Source organism: Limulus polyphemus, unplaced genomic scaffold (genome assembly GCF_000517525.1).
Source record: "Limulus polyphemus unplaced genomic scaffold, Limulus_polyphemus-2.1.2 Scaffold243, whole genome shotgun sequence".
NCBI classification, from domain to species: Eukaryota; Metazoa; Arthropoda; class Merostomata; order Xiphosura; family Limulidae; genus Limulus; species Limulus polyphemus.
The window spans coordinates 708,585-731,048 of record NW_013665853.1 but is presented as its reverse complement, the minus strand read 5'-3'; the positions used below and the strand labels follow the sequence as shown (position 1 = coordinate 731,048).

Genomic DNA, 22,464 nt, shown 5'->3' with positions numbered 1-22,464 from the left:
TATTAGAAAAATGAAACTGTATTAGCTGAAGATGACTCCTACTTTGCCAACATTTATATTTGTGTCCCTTAGGCTTACTATTCTCACTGTTAAATATGAACAATGATGATGCATCAACACTATCAATTCCCTTTACAATCTTAAACACCTCAATCAAATCCCCCCCCTAACTCTTTTTTTTCAAGAGAAAATAATTTGAAAGATTTCAGCCTCTCCTCGTATGACAACCTCTCCATCCCAGGCACCATTCTAGTAACCCTTCTCTGAACCCTTTCCAACAATTCAATGTCTTTCCTAAGGTAAGGAACCCAAGACTGAACACAATATTCCAAATGTGATTCACTAAAACATAATTTCTTGCTAAATAATTTATATTTATCCACTTTTTTGTTCAGCAAATAATAATAATTTAATAAGTTGTGTGTTCCAAAAGAGTACCTTAAACTTAGATTATAATTGTGCTAGTTTTGATTGTTAGAACATTTCATTATGATTATATTTGCCCCCAAAACATTGTGTAATGGTATTTTGTAGTTTATTAATTTAAAAGCATTATTTATAATAAATGGTGCCATTTGCAAATAAATGAAACTTAAAATGGTGATGGTATCTATGTAGACCACATGCTATAGTAGCACTGAAAGTTCTTGTTGTTGAAATTGGTTTTTGTTGTTGTAAACTCTAAGAGAGAAACAAAATGAGTACTGGGGATGTGAATTAAAGGATTGAGGTCATTATGGTATAGGTCAAGTGCAATATTACAAGCTTCCTTGATGGGAACTTCTTTGAAAAGTGACGTAAACTCGTAGCTAGTCATTAAGGCTTTAGGGTTTAGTTGGTTTAATGTGTTTCTGAAGTTAAAGACATTTAAAAAAACAAACCAGCTGATGCTATATAAGGTGTGAGGACCTAGGCTATGTATTTACCAAGATTATAGTTAAACAAGTGATAGGTAGATAGTATATGTCGTATTGGGCAGCCCTCTTTGTGTGGTTTGGGAATGCCATAGAGTTGTGGTGTGCATGAGTCAGTTTTCCTTACATAAAAATATAGATTTTCAGTAATTAAGTTACCTTTCTTCATTTGTGACAGGTTTTGTTTAGTTATTATATATAACTACATAATACCAATATCATTTATAAACTGACATGTATTAACTGTCCAGAATTTTACAGCGGAGAAACTGGGAAAAAATTGGAAACCAGATTCACCGAACATAATAAAAAAATCCTTCCGTGTTTACCACCATTGCAACTCAAAAAAACTACAGTACATCTGTATAAAACACTAAGTTTAAACAAAGAACCAGACATCAACAATGCAAAATAGTTGAAGCTATCTTAATTGAACAAAATAGTCCTAGTCTAAACCAACACCCCAGGGTACCAAGATACATTTAATGAGCTGTTAAACAATCTCTGATCACGACATCTTTGTTCCATACTTTATATATATATATTCCTGTGTATATGTAAAATACTTGTAACTGATGATGACAAAATCATGTTGAAACGTTGTACATTTTAATATTGTTTTTCATTACCCATTCAAGCCATCTCTAAACTTTTAAGTTAAATAATAGTTTTAGTGATAAGCCTGCTGGACTTGAAGCTAATCATGGATTAAGAATATAATAATTCATTGTTCTGGTTGAAATAGAAGGCTATGGTATAATGGGAATTGCTGAAATTTGGTTAGATTTGGAGAATATTGATTTAGAAATTATTTGAAAATTCCAAGTTATAAGTTGTTCAATAGTGATATAATTTTTAAAAGAGTGTGCTGTTCACATTGGGATGAATTGCAATCTGTTAGTAGTGAAACAGAAAAATTGTAATGAAGAGTCTGAATCTTTGTGTGTTACAATCAGGGTTTTAAAGGTAGAAAGGTTTTAACTAGCAATTGTTATAGGCCACCTGACAGAAGAGTTCAGCAAGAAATTGTGTAATGAGATTATGGTTGCTATTGATAAGAGTACTAATGCAATAATTATGGAAGAATTTAGTTTTCAACACATTGATTGGGATTGTATGGAATCAAATAGTAAGGGGGAGAGATTTTTGGAAGTGATTTAGGATGGTTTTCTGTACCAAAAGTCTCCAAAAAATGGATTTGTTCTATAATACATTGAGGCTGCAAGTAACAACTATACAATCTAAAGTGGCTTCAGTAATACACGCTGCAAGAAGTAACATCATTAGTTTGTGTAGAGCATCTCAATTCTGCTAGAGTTGCCTTAGGTCTGTAAAAAGTAGTAATTGCTTTTACCCACTAGCAACTAGCTACCTTTTATTTAGCTAATCGTTTCCATGCACAGCTAGCAATACGTCACCAAGTCAGCTTAAGTCTATTCAAGAAGGCCATCCTACTTAGATTTAGATTATTAAATGTTTGATTTTTTCCTCTCTCTCTCTTTTGATTAAAAAATATGTATTGGCGTATTTGAACATGAATATGTTATATCTATTCATCAGACATTTTTTTACAGTCAGTGTAGAGCATTTTATATTAAATGCTTAAATAAACTAATGATGTTACTTCTTGCAGCGTGTATTACTGAAGCCACTCTAGATTGTATAGTTGTTACTTGCAGCCTCATTGTATTATAGAACAAATATTTAAATTTAATATAAAATGCTCTATACAAACAAGTATGGTATTTATTAACAAAATAATTTACTTTTAAATTCTCAACTCTAAATTACTGCCTTTTTTTCAATGATGTTTCCATAATCATACTTATTGCAAGAACTAAAAACCAATTTACCAGTTTATTTCAAGGTGTGGTTTGCTTAAACATGATGTGCAATAAATAACTTTTAAAACATGTTTTTTATTGCCTGTGACTAGAGTGGCATGATTAACTTGATTATTTGATATAATCAATTACCTATTAGCATTACTTTCATTGATTTCGTAAGATAAATAGATTAATAGAAACTACCATTAAGTTGATTAAGGTTATGGAAATAATCTAATCAAAATTAGTGTTTCAGGCTATTACTATTTTTGATTATTCCAGCTATCCAAATAATCAAAGTATTGCCATTATAATTTGTCACTATTATTTGTCGACCTTCTGCTTCTAATAGTGCTCAACTTCCTCCTGAACCTACCAAACCTATGATGAGTATTTTGACAGCCTTTTTCCTCCACCCAATTATGCTATGCTTTCATGCTTCTCTCTCACTGACTCTGTTAGGCCTAATTCAGCCTTTTTAGACATGATTTCTCAGGTTTGTTTCATTTTATTTGTTTCCCTGATTTCTTATAATCCTGTTTCTTCCTTATTACATGAAACCCTTTACTTCCAATATATTGTTTTCCTTCCTTCTTCTGATGTAGGGGTTCATGCTGAGCATTTTTTTTTCCTCAGTTACCCTCCATGGGCATGAATCAGTTTGCCTTAACTTACCATCAGGCAGATTACCCCTTTCTTGTTTCTCAGCAGTTAGAATCACTACTGCCAATATAAGGGGCTGACTCTGATAATCCTGTCCATTTATCTCAGGCCCAGTTTTCCCATCTTCGTCTTATCCTTACAAATCTCCTGCGGTACTTTTACACCATGCATCTTTTTTTCTGAGTCACTCCACCAATCTGAAGGATTTTTGGGGGATACCTTCTCCATCCTTACATTTGTATCGGTGTGATTATCCTTCTTGGCTTTATCTCTTCACCCATGATTATGCCGTAAAGCCCGCAAAGCATCTTTAGGCTACATCTTCATTTAATGATAAAAACCATAGTTTTGGGCTTTTCTTTGCATATAGACGCTTGATACATTAAGAATGACTGAAATAATAATTTGAGTAATAATTAATATGTATTTGTTACTTTATAGATTAAATAGATATTTGTTGTTACTTTATTAATGTTTTTACGCTTTTACTGTGAGGTAAAAATGGCTGCTGCTCTGATTTTGTCTGGTTTATTAGCTCGTTGCTGTCCTAATTTAGGATCTTTTTAATAAATTCTTGAAAATGTTAAAGAGAGAGAGAAAGGGGGGCCCTGCAAGGATGTTTGTCTCGGGTCCTGTGCTGGCTCTCGACATTCCTGTGAAAAGTGGAAAGTTTTCTGACTCCAATCTGTTACATGTATTCTGTTATTTGCTATTTGTACTTTATAGTACTGTTGCAAGCCTTGCTGCTTTAAATTCAACTGCTTATGTTTGCTTTTGTTACATGTATGCCACTTAGAGTTAAAAGAAATTCAAAGAGCTGTGATTTCAAAACTAAATGTACTCGGCTGACCCAGTAAAACAATGTCTATTGAAAACATATAACAATAATTAATCCATATAATTCTAATACTGTAATTACTTTGAAAATATATCTTTAGAATTGCCAAGTTGAATACAAAATTATCTTAACCCAGTTTCTTCAGGAAGGACAGCGATAATATTCATGTATGACTTTCTACTACTACACAAAAGTGCAATTTTATTTATAGAAAATTGAACCAGTTCAACGCGTAAGTTTTAGTAGCTACCTGCAGCTCTAGGGCTTTGTTCTGGTGTAACTTATGGTGCTGTAAGTCTTGTTTCTTTACAAAAATGTATTAACTCTGATTGAGAAGTAAAAATATACTTTCACAAATCTTTAGAATTTTAGGATTATTCTCAGTGTTCAATGTCAAATAAAAACTGTCATTTTAAAATTTTCCAGATGATGAAGCATGCATGGGATAATTACGTTCAATATGCATGGGGCCAAAATGAGCTAAAACCAATTAGCAAAAGAGGTCATTCTGCTGGAATATTTGGAAAAACTGCTATGGGAGCAACAATAGTAGATGGCTTGGATACCTTATTCTTAATGGGATTGAAGGAGGAGTACCAGAAGGGAAGAGATTGGGTGGCTGAACATCTGAATTTTGATCAGGGAATTAGTGGACAGGTACTGAAAAATCATAAGGAATTGTATAATATTAATTAATTGTTGCAAATAATAAAGTAGAATTAGTTAACAATAAATAGCAAGTCTTTTTTACTTCTATACTGTAAATAAGCTAATTTCTAGAATTGTTTTCAATGTTAAAACTTCTGCTTGCTTTTACATTGTAGAAAATAAGTTGTGGTAGAAATTGTGGCATGTTTTCAAATTCAAGAACTTGTGTTATTAATGTGTAGCTTCGTGTTATGCTATTTTCTGATGATCAAATGATATACCTCCATTATTTAACATGTTTTTTGTTGTTATTGAAGAAAAGTGCAAAGAAATGCCTATGTAAAAGCTACATGTATGAGAATTAGTGATATTCCTCCATAGTTTTCTTAGGAATTATCATATTTACATATTAAGATTATTTGGATTTGTAACCAGTTTTCCATATAAACTTGTCAATTAATTTGACTTTTCTAATTATAAACTAGAAATAAATATATTTTGTTGTCACTATTTTGGAAAAACAAAATGACAGATGTTAAAAGAAAGGTTGAATAATTGTAGCATGTTTGCTAAAAAAAAGTATTTTATAGTTCCTATTATAATGTATTTAAAGACAAAGAATTCACAATTAAATTATGTTGAATGCTAAGAAGGAAACAGAAAAAAAAAAGTTATACAATTTGCATTCATTGGTTTTAGAATGATTCAAGTTTGCTAGGATGTTAATTTACTGAAGTACAGCACATTATGTTAATATTTCCTGTAAAAGCTGTCATCACTGCATTAACAAAAAAAAGACTTCTCTTATAAAGCTTGTAATAATTGCATCATGAAAACACGTTGAAAATTTGATATGAGAGTAGCTAACATCTTTCTCAAGTGGGGTGTCTACCCTATAGTTACAGTTGCCTCCTTTAGATTCTTTGCACATATTTATGATGAACTTCATCCTCATTTCATCATTTATGAGATTATCACTTGACCTCCTGTCCTGATGTTTTTTTTACACAAGTCTGGTTCATTTGGTACTCAAGCAAACAGGAAATGACTTTTTCTTTTAAACACTCCATTTCTCTCTTTCAAAAGAAGGGTGCATACATCTGGTTGAGAATATCTATGGAATTTTTAAGAAACTACTTAATGTACAACATTATTTTGAATAGCAGTTTGGGCAAAGTATAGATTTACGTTATTTTGTATGACATTTATTTACTTAGTAATGTTCATTTAATAGAAAATAATGTTTTCATAACATTGATTTAAAATATGAATGTAAAATCTGGCCTTGGCATGTCTTTTGTCATTATAATTATTTTAATATTTTTAACATTTAAGGAATTTTAAAATTTCGAAAAGAAAAAAAATACTAAATCAAAGGATGTCAACATACATTTTTTATTAGTTTTGCAATGAACATGGCTTATCTGAAAGGTCGATTTTATGTTGAAAATTTAAAAGCAGCTGTGGCTTCTGACTGAAGGTTAAATCTTAAATTGACTCTGAAATGGGCAGCAACTGTCTATTAGAGAAACAATTATAGAAATATTTTTCAACAAGTGTTTCTCTAATATACAGTTGCCACCCATTTCACAGTCAACTCAATACAAATACACTGTCTAAACTGTTTATCAAAGAAGGTTTAATATGTGTTTGTATTGAGGAGTGGCTAATATACAAGGCCACTTTCAGGCTAATTTTGAGATTGTTAAATTATCTTTTCACAGTTCATTTCTTCCATCATTTAATTGATGCACCTGACTGGAGTATGGAAAATATAATTGAAAAAACAATAACATTTTAACTCCAGAAATCTTTTATTTTTGGTTCCCTCCTATTAATTGCAGATTATTCAAAGTATAAATATGAATTATGTTCAAAAATATAAAACATCTAGAAGACTCATCAAGTTCCTTGTTTATTTCTTCTGTGGATGTAATGCCCAGATTAAAATAACCTCTAAACTTTTGTACACTCATGATGAAGTTATGAAGTGAAACACAGAATGATAAAACTAAATTTTCAGTGGAGTTAGAAGGCTTATTATTATTTATTTTAAGTCAGTTAATCTCTCTCTCTCTCTCTCTTTTTTTTTTACTTGTTTTCAAAATTTACAATTTAATAATGCTATACAGTGCACTTAGTACTTAAAGGTACATATAGTTATCTGTAAGTTAATTAAAGTATATACTGGATATATGTGTACAGTATGATGTGAAGCTACGATTTTGTCAAAGAAAAATCACATAAAAATGATTAACTTTTTCCATTTTTATTTTAAAAAAGTGCTTTTACAGTAGTAATTATTGATGAAATGTGTTATATTTTAGAAAAAGACAATCACGTTTACAAATGTATAAAATTTATTCAAGATAATATTACTTGAAACAATTAAAAAAAAAAGTAAAGCATAGAATATGTAAAGGATTTTACTTCAGAACAAAAACACAGTGATAAAAATTAAGCCAGAGAATTGTAAGCACTTAAATGCTACTGTCAAAAACTATGTTGAGCAGGTTAACATGATTTGACATGAAACATGATTTAGATCATATTAGTAAGAAGACAAATGAAAGTAATACTAAGTGTCACTACTTGCATAAGAATAAAACAGGAAATAATTTATGCTGTTTAAGTAAATTGTTTAAAGAATTTTATTCAGTTTAGTGTACACTTGTCTTGAATAATATATTAGAATTCTTCAATTACTGTAATATATTAAGTGATGACACAGCGGTTTACAGCTTTATGATGCTCTCACCTCGTATCTCTGATTAATGTTACAACAGTTATCTCATATAAGTTATAACATATAACAGTTATAACAGTTCAATGATATATATTAAAACATGTTATCAGTAGGGTTAAAAATTAAAGAAAAGCATCTCAAGTAGCATTTTAATTCTATATCAGTTTTGGTGAAGTTTTTTTTCATTAATAAAGTATAGTGAAGAACAGAATTAAAAAAAGTAAAACAGCAGTGGAAAAACAGAATTGATTGTTAAATGACAAATGTTTGATTCATATGATTCTCAGTCAACTGGCCCAATTGTGTAATTGTTGATAATAAAAGTGGTCCACCTGAGATCTAGAAATATGGAAAAGTTGAATTAGAATAAAGGGATGTGTAAGGCTTGCTCTGAAGAGTATTCTGTTGTGGCTTTTCTTTTATATGGATATAGTGGTCTTATTGGTTTTCTGTCTCCCCGGAGTTACTGCTCTGTCCATGTATTACAAAGATTCTGTGAATGTACCTGCTTTGTAAATGGTTGTATTTCTCTTCAACTGTTTGGCAATTTTATTAGTATCAATAGAAATTTATATGGCTTACTTTCTCTGCAAATGGTATCCCATCATTCTCACATCCACATGTACTACATTGACAGAACATTGAGCATTTTATTCCTTACACTTGCAAGTAAGCTATGAATCTGAAGCTTCTGTCATCTAAAATATGTGCAGTTTTGATGGAAAATATGCTGGTTGTCCTTACAGTTCCTCACAATTATCAGGATTTCAAAGTTTTGTAAAATAAAAAATGTATTTCTACCAGTTCTTTTCAGTTTCTTGAGTATATGAACACTGTTGTATTCCTCATACAGCAGTGCATATTCTGTGAAAATTGCAAGAGAGTTGAGGAAATTCCAGATGTATGCCTCTAGATGATGGAGTACTGTACATGGTCTGGATGACTGAGATTGTTAAAAAAATTAATATCAAAATATTTTTAGTGTGGATACTTCCAATGTTATATCCTGAATATTGTACTCACATTTTTATATACCCCTTTATTACATTTTACTAATAGATCTAGATGCAACAGATTGGATATTTAATTGTTAGTCTAGATTGGCTGTAATTAGAGATAGAGCTGGGGGATGAGAGGTATTTGATAATTGATTGATTGAAGGATCCGTTAATCAATTGCACTGAATTAGTATGCACCCTATACATCCCGCCTTCTATACAAGCAAACAAAACTAGATGTTTCCTATCATCATGATCCACCACTGCATTATCCTAACATGCTACTAATTTTCTTATCAAATACACTATTTCTTTTTAAGTAATCTTTGAATTATCATTTGTTTCTGAAGGTCTCCATTTGTGTATCTTGTGAAAAACATATTTTTTGTCTAATATTTACTATCATCAATAATGGTAATAATGCTTTTATTTAAAACACTAGTTGAATGCCTGTCATATGATGGTAAATGATGATTAATTTTTCCTCTGAAAATTAAATCTAAATAAATGTTTTGTGAACACTTGTTCTAGAAATTATATTATAGTAACAAATATGTATAAAGAATGTTTATTATGCTTTTCCAGGATTTCTCAAACATTTTTTGTGTAAGTGTTCCTTGGTTAGAATTTTGACTTGTGTATATATTTTTATGTTCAGATCTGCTTTTTTGATAAAGCCTTACAGATTGAACCAAGTGAACAAACTGGTTTTCAAAGAAATATTCCTATATGGTCAAATGTTTGACCCTACAATTTATTAATTGTGAGGGTGAAGGGCAAATGATCGAATATATAATTTTTCATAAAAAATGCTTATAAAGTTTTTTGACTAAATTTTTAAGAATCTCTTACCTAAGTTGATAAACATCAGTGATAATGTATTGTAGCACCATCTATTGGGTTGAAAAGATAATTAAGTTATATTTGACCCAAACAGTCACTGTTTTTTATATGTAATATGATACGACACCTGATTCAATTTATAATGGTATTCATATTTTTCCGAATATTCAAAGATCATGCTGTAAATATGATATAAATATTTAAAATATATAAAAAAATATCATAAAATCCCAACTCAACTGGGATTTGAACACACTGCTTCTACATGATAGTCAAGCACTATAACCATAGTGACACCCAGTCTTTGTAATCAAATGTTAACAACCCAAATTCCTAATTGAAACCATCATGTTTTCTGGTTTTCCTGATATTGTAAGATCTTGCTCTAAACATGATGAGTTAATAATTAAAAAAAATTAACATTTTCGCTACTGGGATTTGAATGCAAGACTTATGCTTGAGACTAACCACTGAACCAATCTGAACATTACCAACAAAATGAGCATTACAAACATCAAAGAAATATATATATAGATAGATAATCATTGAAATTAGAAATAATTAAGTTGCCAGTTTATTTGTGCAATGTTTCAATAGGATAAACATAAAAATAGGGTTCAATAAAGTTTGAGTCATCAGAATATTTCTTTTAGTTGCCTACCATACTCATTAAATAGTAAACTTACTGATTTGATGATGATTTTATTTTATTTGGTGAACATAATAAAGAGAAAAACCTCATGTTTAGAAACACTGCAATCCAATAACACCACAGTACATCCACTAAAAGGAGAAAACACCATAATTTTAAACAGTGAACCAAACACCAACACACTTCTATTAAGTCTTGAGCAATCTAGTCATATGACTTATTGTGTGTGTGTGTATAGTTACATATTTCTGTGTCTAGGTAAACTGCTTGTACCTGATGATGATAAAAACCTACATTTATTATTCTGTTAAATTTCTAGTATAGTGTTCAAATTACCTTTTCAACTCAACTCTAAACTGTATATTTCAGATATAATTTAACACATAGAAGTAACTTTCACAGTGGAGAAGTCCCCCACACTTTTTTGAAAGATGGAGTAATGTCTCCCACTTTTTGAGAATGGGAAAATGTTCCCTTCACATTATAACCCCTCGACGTGGATTCCTGTACGTGGTGAGGGGACCTCCCAGGGAATGTTCTGTATTTTCAGTTACTTTCTCTGGGATCTAAACATCCACCCACGTGTTTGCCGTGCTTGGCGACCCGTGAAGGGGAGGAGAGGATCCTGGTGGTTGAGTGGTGTCTGGGCACTGCAACACACCACTTTGTTCCCTTCACATTATATCAAAACATTTTTGTTAAATACCTTTACACATACCTCACCTACAGAAACTGTTGCCCTACTTTGGAAACCAAATCTACACCACTGATGTAACACACAAATACTTTCACAATTCACGCATGAATAGAATTGAAAGGATTGTGTACAGAAACTGTAAAAACACTCTTAAACCTATATATTTATTCTACTATTACATGATAGTCATATTTTTGCTGTGTTCAGTCATATTGAAACTTTCTTTATAGCTGTTTTCATTAATAAGTTATCAAATCACTTGATATAACAACATAAAATTTTGACCAAGGCCTATTTTCAGACTTCAGGCATAATAATTTAGAATTGGTTGCTTTTTAAACCCTAAACTGTGTACATGAAAATGTACCACACTTGCAATGCAACTGTGTTATTTAAAATTTAGAAACAATTAGAAAATTTATTTACTTATCAGTCACTTGTTGCAACAATACCATGTATGCTTTTTTTTGTACTTGTTATAACATACAATTTAGTATCGCAGGGCTCACACTTAACTTTTTTTAGAGAGCCAGCTGGACTGCCAAAACATGCAATTTTAGGGGCCAATCCTATAACTCATTGTAAAATGTATTCTGTAGTGCAGGTTATCAGAAAAATCCCTGAATTCAACAGTGAATGTTGCATAAATTAAAAGGACTAAAGATATCAACATTTCAAAATTTATTTTGTTGCCAGTTCATATCACATGAAAAAAAAAAGTCAAACCATTTCATTTTATTCAGACCAATGAAATGATTTTTGTTTCATATATGTTCTTTCATTTCTCTCTAAAGCATGGTATAACAGGAACTTTTTGTTCGCATCTAAAGTAGTGTTCTTTTCTAATCAACATAAATAATGAAAAAAAATCTTTGCATCACTGTTAGTGTAATCTATTCTTGTTCACATATAACCCATTACCATTTAGGTGATGCATTTATCAATAAAATGTCAAGCACTTTTGATGGAGAGAGAAAATTATACAATTTACATTACCACTCACTTTATAGCAATCAGTTCTTTTATATCCTGAAACAGCTCTTATTTAGTCGTTCATGAATTTGAATTTGTAATACGCAAAATCCTCAAATTAACAACATATGGAAAATGTGCAAATAGCTCTGAAATGGCTTATGTGGTGATGAGTTAAACTTAATTTAGTGTCCTTTCCTAATCAAAATAAATCATGAAAAGAAATCTAGTATGCATCAGTGTCAGTGTCCAATGATGCCTGAACATCAATTTCTTGATTCTTCCTTCGTCCCCCTCCTGCACCTACTTTTCGATCTGGACCCAACCAGTGTTTGGTCTCCTTGTGCGAAGTGATCCTGAGTTCCAAAGATGGATAACTCAAGTGGTGAAGTTGGCTCATGAATCAATTGTGGGAGGACACCTAGGAACAAAGAAAATGACAAACAGAATCACCAGTAACTTCCATTGGCTGAGAGTCATCGGAGTCATCCTTGTGCGAAGTGATCCTGAGTTCCAAAGATGGATAACTCAAGTGGTGAAGTTGGCTCATGAATCAATTGTGGGAGGACACCTAGGAACAAAGAAAATGACAAACAGAATCACCAGTAACTTCCATTGGCTGAGAGTCATCGGAGATGTGAATAGATTCTGCAAGTCATGTGACATCTGCCAAAGGACAATACCTAGAGGGAAGGTAGCCAAAGTGCCATTGGGGAGATGCCTCTCATAAAAGAGCCATTCAGCAGAGTAGCTGTGGACTTGATCGGGCCACTAGTGCCTATGTCCGATAAGGGCAACCAGTATGTTCTGACAGTAGTCGACTATGCAACACATTACCAGGAAGCAATAGCACTGGTGAAGATAGAGATAGAGAGAGTAGCAGAAGCCCTCCTGGAGATATTTTGCAAAGTAGGCTCTCGGAGAGAAATCCTGAGTGATAGAGGGACCCAGTTTACTTCAGAACTGTTGCAGAAAGTGAACAGACTCGTCTGTTCTTGGCAACTCTTTACCACCCCATACAATCCTAAATGTAATGGACGTTGCAAGAGAGTCAATAGAGTTTTAAAGAGTATGCTAAAGAAGATATACCAAGAGAGACCACATGACTGGAATAGGTACTTGCAGGTGGTATTATTTGCTTATTGAGAAGTCCCACAAGCAAGTACAGGATTTTCACTCTTCGAGTTACTCATAATTTCAATTAACTGATTGTTGAAATAATCAAAAACAGTAATAATTGGAACAGCTAATTTTGAATAATTGGTTATTTTGTGAGAATTGATGTAATCGTAGTTTTGATTGATTGTTGAAGTAATTGAAAACAATCATAACTGGAAATTCTAATCTCGATTAGTTGATTATTTTTGTGGCATTAATCTATTAGTTTATGAGACACTCATCGATGAAACCTCTGCTCGTAAGTAATCAGTCAATTTGCTCAGCTCTAATTAGAGATGAGATGAAGCAGGGTCCATTGTTATTTGACTGAAATAGGTTGTCACAAACTATTCTGGTACTGCATATATGTAATACATTTAAAGTAATAAAATATGTGAATCTTTGTTTTTATGAAACATTATCTGTAGAAGCTACTTAACGATGAACATTTGAAACTTTTTTTAACAATAAGATATTACAGTGTAATACTGTAAAGACAGTATCAGAAAAGTTATGAGGGAGAAAAGTTGCATTATCCTTTAAGAAATGTTTAAGTCATCTATTGAGATGAATCTGTAGATAAATCATATTAAAGACTTTCATGTTTTGTATAGGGTATGAGTGGTATTTCAGAGTATTACTGATTTAAATTTTGATCAAGCTGACTTGTACAGTAGAAAGCAAGATGATCTTGCAGTAAACAGTGTGTTTCAAATCGTTTCTTTGAGTTGAATGTTAAAAGTTAGTAAAGATGTGAATTTTTTTTTTTGATTCAAGTATCTCACTATTAACTCAGTAGAATCTCAAGTATAAAGAAGTTGCTACATTAGTGTAACTTTATTTTGTGTGAGATGTAAAAGGTTGTCCTATTACAACATTATGATTAATGCTGTAACTTCCTGTGCTTATCAATATTAAATTCTGATAAAAGCAAGCTACTCGTATTTGGTTATTGTATATTTGAGCACAGTTAAACATGGATGAAGATTTCTTTCATTAACAAAGCTTTTGTTCATTTAATTTTTTCCTATGTTGTAGCATTCAGAGATATCGGTGTTTGAAACAAATATCAGATTCATCGGAGGGCTTTTGTCATGCTATGCGCTATCTGGAGATGTGGTAAGTAATTTTATTAATGTTTTTTTGTTGTTGCTTATGGTGTTATGGTGAAATTAGCGAACCATTTTTACCTGTAAAAAGACTATTGTAAAATTTATTAATATCACATCAGCTGATTTTCATTTTAATCAATCATCATTAATGGAACAAATGAAGATGACAATTATATTGTATTTTCAGCAATTAACTGACAACATGGACTGAGCATGGTTAGTGATGAACTGTGGATCTAAGGTTCCATGATTCATGGCCCAGGGGTTAGTGCTGAACTCTGGATTTGAGGTTCTGTGGTTCATGGCCCAGTGGTTAGTGCTGAACTGTAGATCTGAGGTTCCATGATTCATGGCCCAGTAGTTAGTGATGAACTGTGGATCTGAGGTTCTGTGGTTCATGGCCCAGTGGTTAGTGCTGAACTGTGGATCTGAGGTTCCATGATTCATGGCCCAGTAGTTAGTGATGAACTGTGGATCTGAGGTTCTGTGGTTCCTGGCCCATTGGTTAGTGCTGAACTGTGGATCTGAGGTTCCATGATTCATGGCCCAGTGGTTAGTGATGAACTCTGGATTTGAGGTTCTGTGGTTCATGGCCCAGTGGTTAGTGATGAACTGTAGATCTGAGGTTCCATGATTCATGGCCCAGTGGTTAGTGCTGAACTCTAGATTTGAGGTTCTGTGGTTCATGGCCCAGTGGTTAGTGCTGAACTGTGGATTTGAGGTTCTGTGGTTCATGGCCCATTACCTCCAAAAATAGAAATTGCATTCTTCACTTTGAGGCTATTGGTATATTATAAGAGTTGATGGTCAAATCGCATTATTCTATTTGACAAGAATAGCCCAAGAATTGGCAGTAGGTGCTGTTGAATACATGCCTTCCCTTAATAAACAAGTCATTGACATTTCAAGATATATTTTCCAAATCAAACTTTATCAAAGATAATGAAAAGTGATGTATTGTCCCAAATTGTATATCCTCTTTGAATGTGGATCCCTGTGTAGTGTGTTTAATTTTTTCACAATTTTCTTTTCGGTTTCTGCTTTTATAAATTAAAGTTTGCCTTAGTAATATTAGCAAGTATTTGTTATTATGGGCATTCTCCAGTGCACTGATTTCCATTAAAAGTACTTGAGTAGGCTTTGCAGAATAACAGGAGGTTTGATAGAAAATGTATTGTGGAGTAGATCTGAATTCCCTGACTGAGTTTAGAAGAATGAAAGTGCCTTTTTTGGAATCTCCAGTAATTTCTGTGAAAAAACAAGGTTTTGTTGAGCCATCTCACGCTGAGAAAACAACATTGTATACACAGGAAAATAATGTTATTTTTCTCTGAGTGTGTAATATATGACACTGTCATTCATATAAAAAAAAACAAGCTGAAATACATGTCAACTGATGGGAAATGTTTAAACTTAATTAATGCAATGTAAGTTTAACAGCATTCATATACTTCAAAATAATAACTTGAACAAAAACTTTATCTCCAAATTTTAAAATTATAACAAAGCTTCTTCATAAACAACATTTGGAGTTTGCTTTCCATCTACCAACAAATATAGATTTTGAGATGATCACACCCTTGAACACCCTACATCTCATTGACCATGAGAATAACATGGTTGTTTGAGAAACAATCCAGCAACTTTCATACTTTGACCTTGAATCCCTTTAAAATATTCAACATTGTCTAAAGTATCGACCTGCCAAGATTGTTTGCGATTGACTCAACAGGCTTGGAGTAACTAACCAACAGGCTTTCCAAAATAGAAATAGTGTTAAGTTCAATTCTGACCCCATTAGGACATTCCCCATAGTTTGTAGTGTTTACATACAAAATTAAGTTGAGATAAAGTATCATCTGATCTATAATTGGAAAATATCACTGTCTGCTTTCAAATTGTATGTTTTAATTTACAGAAATCTCGTATGAGAAGGCACATATAATAGCCTATATGAATGACCCAGTACAATAGATAATTAGGATAAAAGAAGCTTATCTACTTCCTTGACCAGTGTTCTATGTTAAAACTATGTACACTGTGTGTAAGAAAATTTTGAATAAAAATGAAAACAGTATCATAAAGTACTGGTGAAATAAATGTTAAACAATAATTAATTAAATTGCTTAAAATAATTAAAGAATAAGAAAAATCAGATTTTAATATATTCTAGCTATGATAAGGCACAGCAAATTTTACAAAATAATGTTAATGGCAACTCGTGTTAATTTTTTTTTACAAAATGTGTTAGCTAGCTGATCATGAGATTGCCATGTACTTTCAGATGTATATAAAAGTGAACAGCAGTGTATTATTAGTTTGAACAACAACAGCAGTGTGTATGTAAATAGATCCACATTGATAATGAAATACAGCAGGACTGCAACAAAGACATTTGAACGTATCCATTATGTCGAGGGCAATTGGCTGGTTATAAGCTGCTTAAATGATGACAATGTTTTTTACAAATTGGTTATAAGTTTTACAAAGCTTAAGTGACAGGAGGTGGACTCATTTTTAGACCAACAATACAGTTGGTCAGAGTCTTGGCCAGATTAGACCATTGTTGACAACCATACAAGATGACTGCTGTTTGACAACATGGATTTTAAGAAATGGGTGGGCCTTAGCTTCCCAACTGAATCAACAGGTCAGAGTAGCAACTGGGTGGGAAATGAGCATGCAAATAGTCTGAAACAGGCTTCATAAAGGTTGATCTTTATGCCAGACTAACTTGTTCCACGAAACAGTCTGTTGTCAGTAGTGTCAAAATATGGACTTGTCAGTCAATATGTAGGTGTATGTCTTACTTGTAAATGACTTATGCTTTATGTTACAACCAAATATGACACATACAAATTTGAAGAGTATCCCAATTCATATACAACCACAGTTTCCCAGAGTAAAGATATCCATATAGCTGTGTGGAAATACTGATAATACAGCACACTCACCTTTATGTGCAGTGACATGATACTATAAATGCTGTACAATGTAGGTATACAATTTTAAAGCCATTAGTGTTGCCATTTTTGGTTAGAACTTTCTTCTGGTGAATGGTAACACATACTCCAATGTGTTCAACTACTTAGCATGCTTATCAGTGCTGACTTTGATGGAATTTGTATGAGATGTTCCAGAAAGATGCTTAACAGCACTTGATTCACCTCTAAACAGTTCTGAATGAAGTGATCCATACTCTACCCCTTGAAGCTGAGTTATTTAACCTTACCACTTCAATATAGAACTTCCACTAGTGTCCACAGTCCCCATATATTTTACTAACAAATGTTCTGTGATCATTTATTGGGCTGAAATTTTTGCAGTACAGAATGAGCATTTGTAGTACACATTTGCTTAAAATTTCATGACTTCTCTCCTGATGCTTGTTTCAAGTGAAAGTAATTCCCAAGGATGCTACTGATATTATTTAATATCAGTGGCTATGCCTTTTCGTAGCCAGGGTATATAATACTAATTATTCAATAATTATTTTAAGAGATGTAAAATGTCAATAATTTTTAGTTTCTTTTTTTTCCTTGATATTTTGGATTGAATTTCTTATAAGCAAATTGATGATATCAGAATATTATAGACATATCATATATCATCCAGGTAACTGTGAGCAAAGGAATGGTTTTAACCATGCTAAAACATGTATACAAAGTGGTTAAATTTAAAACTGGGTTTATGAGCCCATTACTTCACTTTATAAAAAATGTTTGGTGAAATTGTAAAACTTAACTCCACTCTTTTAAAGCCATTTTGGCATTTGGTCATCTTTTCCAATATAAATTATTATACATTCTAAACTTAAGTTTTATGATGAATGGCCAAAATGTGGAACAGCTTTACTGTTACACTTCAGTATAAATGCTTCATTGTATTCACGAACAACATCTTTTGGTAAAGTATCGTGAACACATTTTAACTTTAAAGATTCCATATTTTGTTGAACTGTATTGTTTGAGAGCTTATAACTGATCATTCCATTGAGAAATTATTCTAAACTAAATCTTGTATCATGATTAGTTTCTACTTGTGTTTGTATAAATATAAGTACATTGATGGTGACATCATGATATTAGATTTGATACCTTCAGAACATTGTTAAAGTACCTTAACTTGTTTCGTGTCCCCTAATATTCTATAAAAACAAACTCAAAGACAAAGACTCCTAGAATTTCAAAGATTTTTGATGTGTTTTTTACCAAGTTTTACAACTTTGAATTTAAATGACATTTCTTGACATTTTTGGAATTTGCTTATTGCAGTATTGTTATTTAAAGAATGATTATGTTTTATAAATTACATTTATTTTTTATTTTCTTAGATGTTCAAAGAGAAAGCAGATGAAATTGCTCAAAAACTTCTTCCTGCTTTTAATACTCCCACAGGAATTCCTTATGCTATCATTAACTTAAAAACGTAAGTTATGAGTATAAACCTCATGATTACAGTTTGTCTTCCTACAGTCAGTCTTATTTTGTAAATATGACTTCTTTACTTACTGCTAGTGAATTTCCAAAAACAGTTAAATGTGCAACTATGCTGTAACTATGTAATTATTCATCTATTTGAGGTAATCACAAATTAAGCCTCTTTTTTTTTTCATCTTATATCCTAGTGGATCAATTGACCAACCATTATGACCTAAAAGTAGTACTGTTGAGCCAAAATATGTTTGTAAAGAAATAGATTTTATCATTGTGTGACGTTTCTTAGTGATAATTTGGCAAAGTAACCCAATTACCTTAAGAAGTCAGAATATCCTGTGACCTGACCCCATTTTAGGGCAGGTGTAATACCAATTGAACATACTATAGTCAGTGCCATCTCAATAACCTAGCCCACCAGTTATTTCTGGTAACAGTCTAAGTGAGGCCAAAGGTTAATAATTCAAGGTCAAATGTCAAATTTCTACATATAAAATAAGTTATACTTTTATATCACATGGAGGTCATTGAGGGTCAAATATCTGGTGACCTTTTACATAAAAACTGTTTGACCGTAGAGACATGAAACTTGGTTCAATCTTGTATCTCTGTGGTAACAACATGCCTATCAATTACCACTATGATTGGAAGAGGTCAGGTCAGAAATCTTCGTGAAGTGATTGATGTGGACTGGCCCAGATTGTTTTTAGAAAATCAAGATGAAAAATGTGAGGATGATAATGATAATTGTTTAGACATGAGCTTGCACTGAGTTTTCAGTATTGGTCAGGGAAACTTCCTGTTATTATATTAACTTTTTTGTGTGTTATGTATGTGCTCTGTTTTCCTGAATTAAAGTTTGAATCCACAGTTTGTTATTCAGTGTAAAGAATTGACCAAGGCAACTATGTAAGATAACTAATTTTATATGTTAAATACATAGGAATCCCCAGTTGTAAGTAGTAAAATTAATTATAATATTTATGGTATTTTTAGTTACATTTTTGAATGACTTGTGTTGTTGGAATTGTGTGCCAACAAAACTATTTAATGTATATGTTGCTTAGAAAAATATTTAAAATCGTGATCTAGGTGGATCCCATCGGTAATTGTGGGGGGTTAACTTGTATAAAACAATTAAATTCAGTTAGCAGATTTTAAAATAAAATTTAAACTAAAAAATTAGTTACAACAAAAACCTTTTGAGACAGGAAGATGTTCATTGATTTTTGAAAGCTAATTGAGTTTATCAGAGTAACTATATATTATTTACAACAATCATATATCAATCATGTATGTCGTGGACATTTTAAATTTTTTACAGAGGTACTAGCAAGAATTATGTATGGGCATCTAGTTCCAGTTCTATACTAGCTGAATTTGGAAGTCTTCATCTTGAATTTATCTACTTAAGTGAAGTCACTGGCAATCCTGTATACAAAGAAAAAGTTACAAAGATCAGAGAAGTCCTAGCTAAAATGGAAAATGCTCAAGGCCTTTACCCAAATTATTTGAATCCCAAAAGTGGCAAATGGGGTCAGCGTAAGTGTGTCACTTTGCTACTTGTCAAAAATCAGTTTGTTTTCAACAGAAAGTAGTGTCCTGGCTCTTGTCTTCATCCACAAGAAACAGTTATTAGTAGTAAATCTGCTGTTTAACAACAGATTGAGGAAATGTCATATCTGTTATTAATTCTTCAGATGTTGCTTCACAGAATATTTAGCTGCCAGCAGACATATTCAGTTTCATCACTGCTCTCTCTCTGTTTTTTTTTACAAAATAATAACAACATAAGTTAAGAGAATGTATTCACGTAACATTTATACTAAAGAAACATTATCTTTATAAACTTATTCCTTTTGGCCCATTATTACATTTTCTCACTATTTATCTATTAATACTTTTTCATTTGTTGAATCTTCTTTTGTTAAGTATGGCATTCCTTTAGCTTATAGAAACCAGCTATTATTCTTAATCTTTACAGATCTTTCAGTGTTCATCTCTCTACAGTTTTATTTTTTTGAATAGAATCATACACTAATTAATTTTCTTATGTCCCATAGTTTTAAGCTAAGGTTTCATAACTTATTTTATTTAAAAGTTGCATTTTATTGGCAATCTTGTGGCTTAGTTTTCTGAGCATAATTTTTTTGTGTAGCATGTCAAATAACTTAATGGTCATTGTAATTCAGAGATTCCATATAACACCTATCCTCTGTTCACTCATAAGTCATGTTTTTCTGTATTAAAAGTGTTCAAGTGATTGTAATGAAATTTCAGAAGATGGTTATTTGATATGCTCCAGATATCAAGAAAAGGGAATTTTATTTGTAAAACATCATTTTTTTTTGGTAAATGGTTTCATCATAGATCAAAGAAAATTTCTCTGATTTTTTTCAGCTGCGAGATAAACAGCTACTTTTTCTTTGTATCTGAAATTGAATAATATATAAATGGTTTGTAAGACAGAGAAAATGTGATCAACATATGAATGAAATTCACTTTATTGAATCCGTATGGAAACATCTCCACATTTTCTTTTGTTGTATTAAATATTCGTAGATCAAACAAGCAGAAGTTTAATGTAGGAATTTTACATTATTGTAGCAGGTAGTAAGTATTTTCGTGCCCACTTTCCCTGTACATTTTATGACCTAGCAGTAAGCATGCATGGACTGTGTATTCAAGGGTTCATAGTTCATTTTCCATTGGTGTAAAAACGTGTTCGTCATTTTGGTAAAATCTCACAATTTAGTCAGATAAGAGTAGCCAAAGAGTTGAAAATGGATACTGTTGGCTAATTGCCTTCCCTCTAGTCTCTTGTGTAACTTTATTGGAAAGATTTTTAAACAAACAAAAGTTCATTTTCTTGATAATAGGTCATATTTCTTTGGGTGCTCTTGGTGACAGCTTTTACGAATATCTGTTGAAGGCTTGGATTCAGTCTGGGGGGAAAGACCAGCAAGCCAGGCAGATGTATGATGAAGCAATGCAGGTATGTAGAATAGTGCAATATATTTGGTAATGTGGAGTCCAGAAAACACTACGTTTTTCTGTATTTCTGAAGCTATAGAACTAACCTCACTTCCTGAAGTAAAGTGAAATTCTGCAGTTTTGCCCTTAACATATTTGTGGGAAAAAGAAGAAATGATAAAGCTAATTAACCCTCTCACTATGGGCTCAGTCCCACGAATGGACCTTATAACCATTTTGTGCTTGTTATAGTTTTCATACTAAATTTGGCAGATTATCATTAAACATAACAAGGCTTTCGTACACAAATTATCAGATTTTTAATTTAAGTTTTAAGATTTTTTTTAAATTAAAGATTTGCTCGTGTATTTTTTCTGTTCATATGTTGATAATTCCACATGCAAAGTAATTTTGACTTTAAGATTAAAAATACCTCTATGCATCAGAAAATTGTCAAATTTCATTTGCGAAATATCTGTAACCTCCTAATAAAATCAAGATAAATATCAAACATTTTAAAAAAAAAACCATAAGATAGAGATAAAATATAATCTGTTATTATCTCGTATCTGTACGGGTTTGGTAGAAGTAACTGACCTTGTAACCACCATAAAAATTAGGAAATAGATCTCAATTACTATTTTTTCATTTTAGAATGACTCCAAATTCCAACATGAAACCACAAATGTTTATTCTAAATAGCTTAAATTTTGGAATATTATATTTTTTATTTGATTGACCTTCCAGCTGTGTCCAACTAACATTATAGTATTTTGTAAAATACAGTCACATTTTGTTTATAATACATTTTATATATATGTGTATACATTATTATTATTACTATTTACAAATACATTATTAAAGTTCAGTTATTTTTCTTCAAACATAGAACAGTAAGTAAAGAAATATAGAAAACAATGATCTCTACTACTTACGACTGTAAAGGAGTTTGTACTTGCTTGCTGCACTTTGAATGCTTAAGCCTTGC

At 31.8% G+C, this 22,464-nt stretch overlaps 1 protein-coding gene across 1 annotated transcript in view; it reads left to right on the top strand.

Annotated features, from left to right (window-relative positions):
- Nucleotides 1–22,464, top strand: part of LOC106478713 (mannosyl-oligosaccharide 1,2-alpha-mannosidase IA-like) — a 35,090-nt gene that overhangs the window by 2,320 nt on the left and 10,306 nt on the right. Inside the window, exons 2-6 of the mRNA XM_013939274.2 lie at nt 4,668–4,898; nt 13,994–14,074; nt 18,401–18,495; nt 19,828–20,045; nt 21,383–21,498. Coding sequence (XP_013794728.2) covers nt 4,668–4,898; nt 13,994–14,074; nt 18,401–18,495; nt 19,828–20,045; nt 21,383–21,498 — 741 coding nt within the window. The remainder of the gene's footprint in view (nt 1–4,667; nt 4,899–13,993; nt 14,075–18,400; nt 18,496–19,827; nt 20,046–21,382; nt 21,499–22,464) is intronic.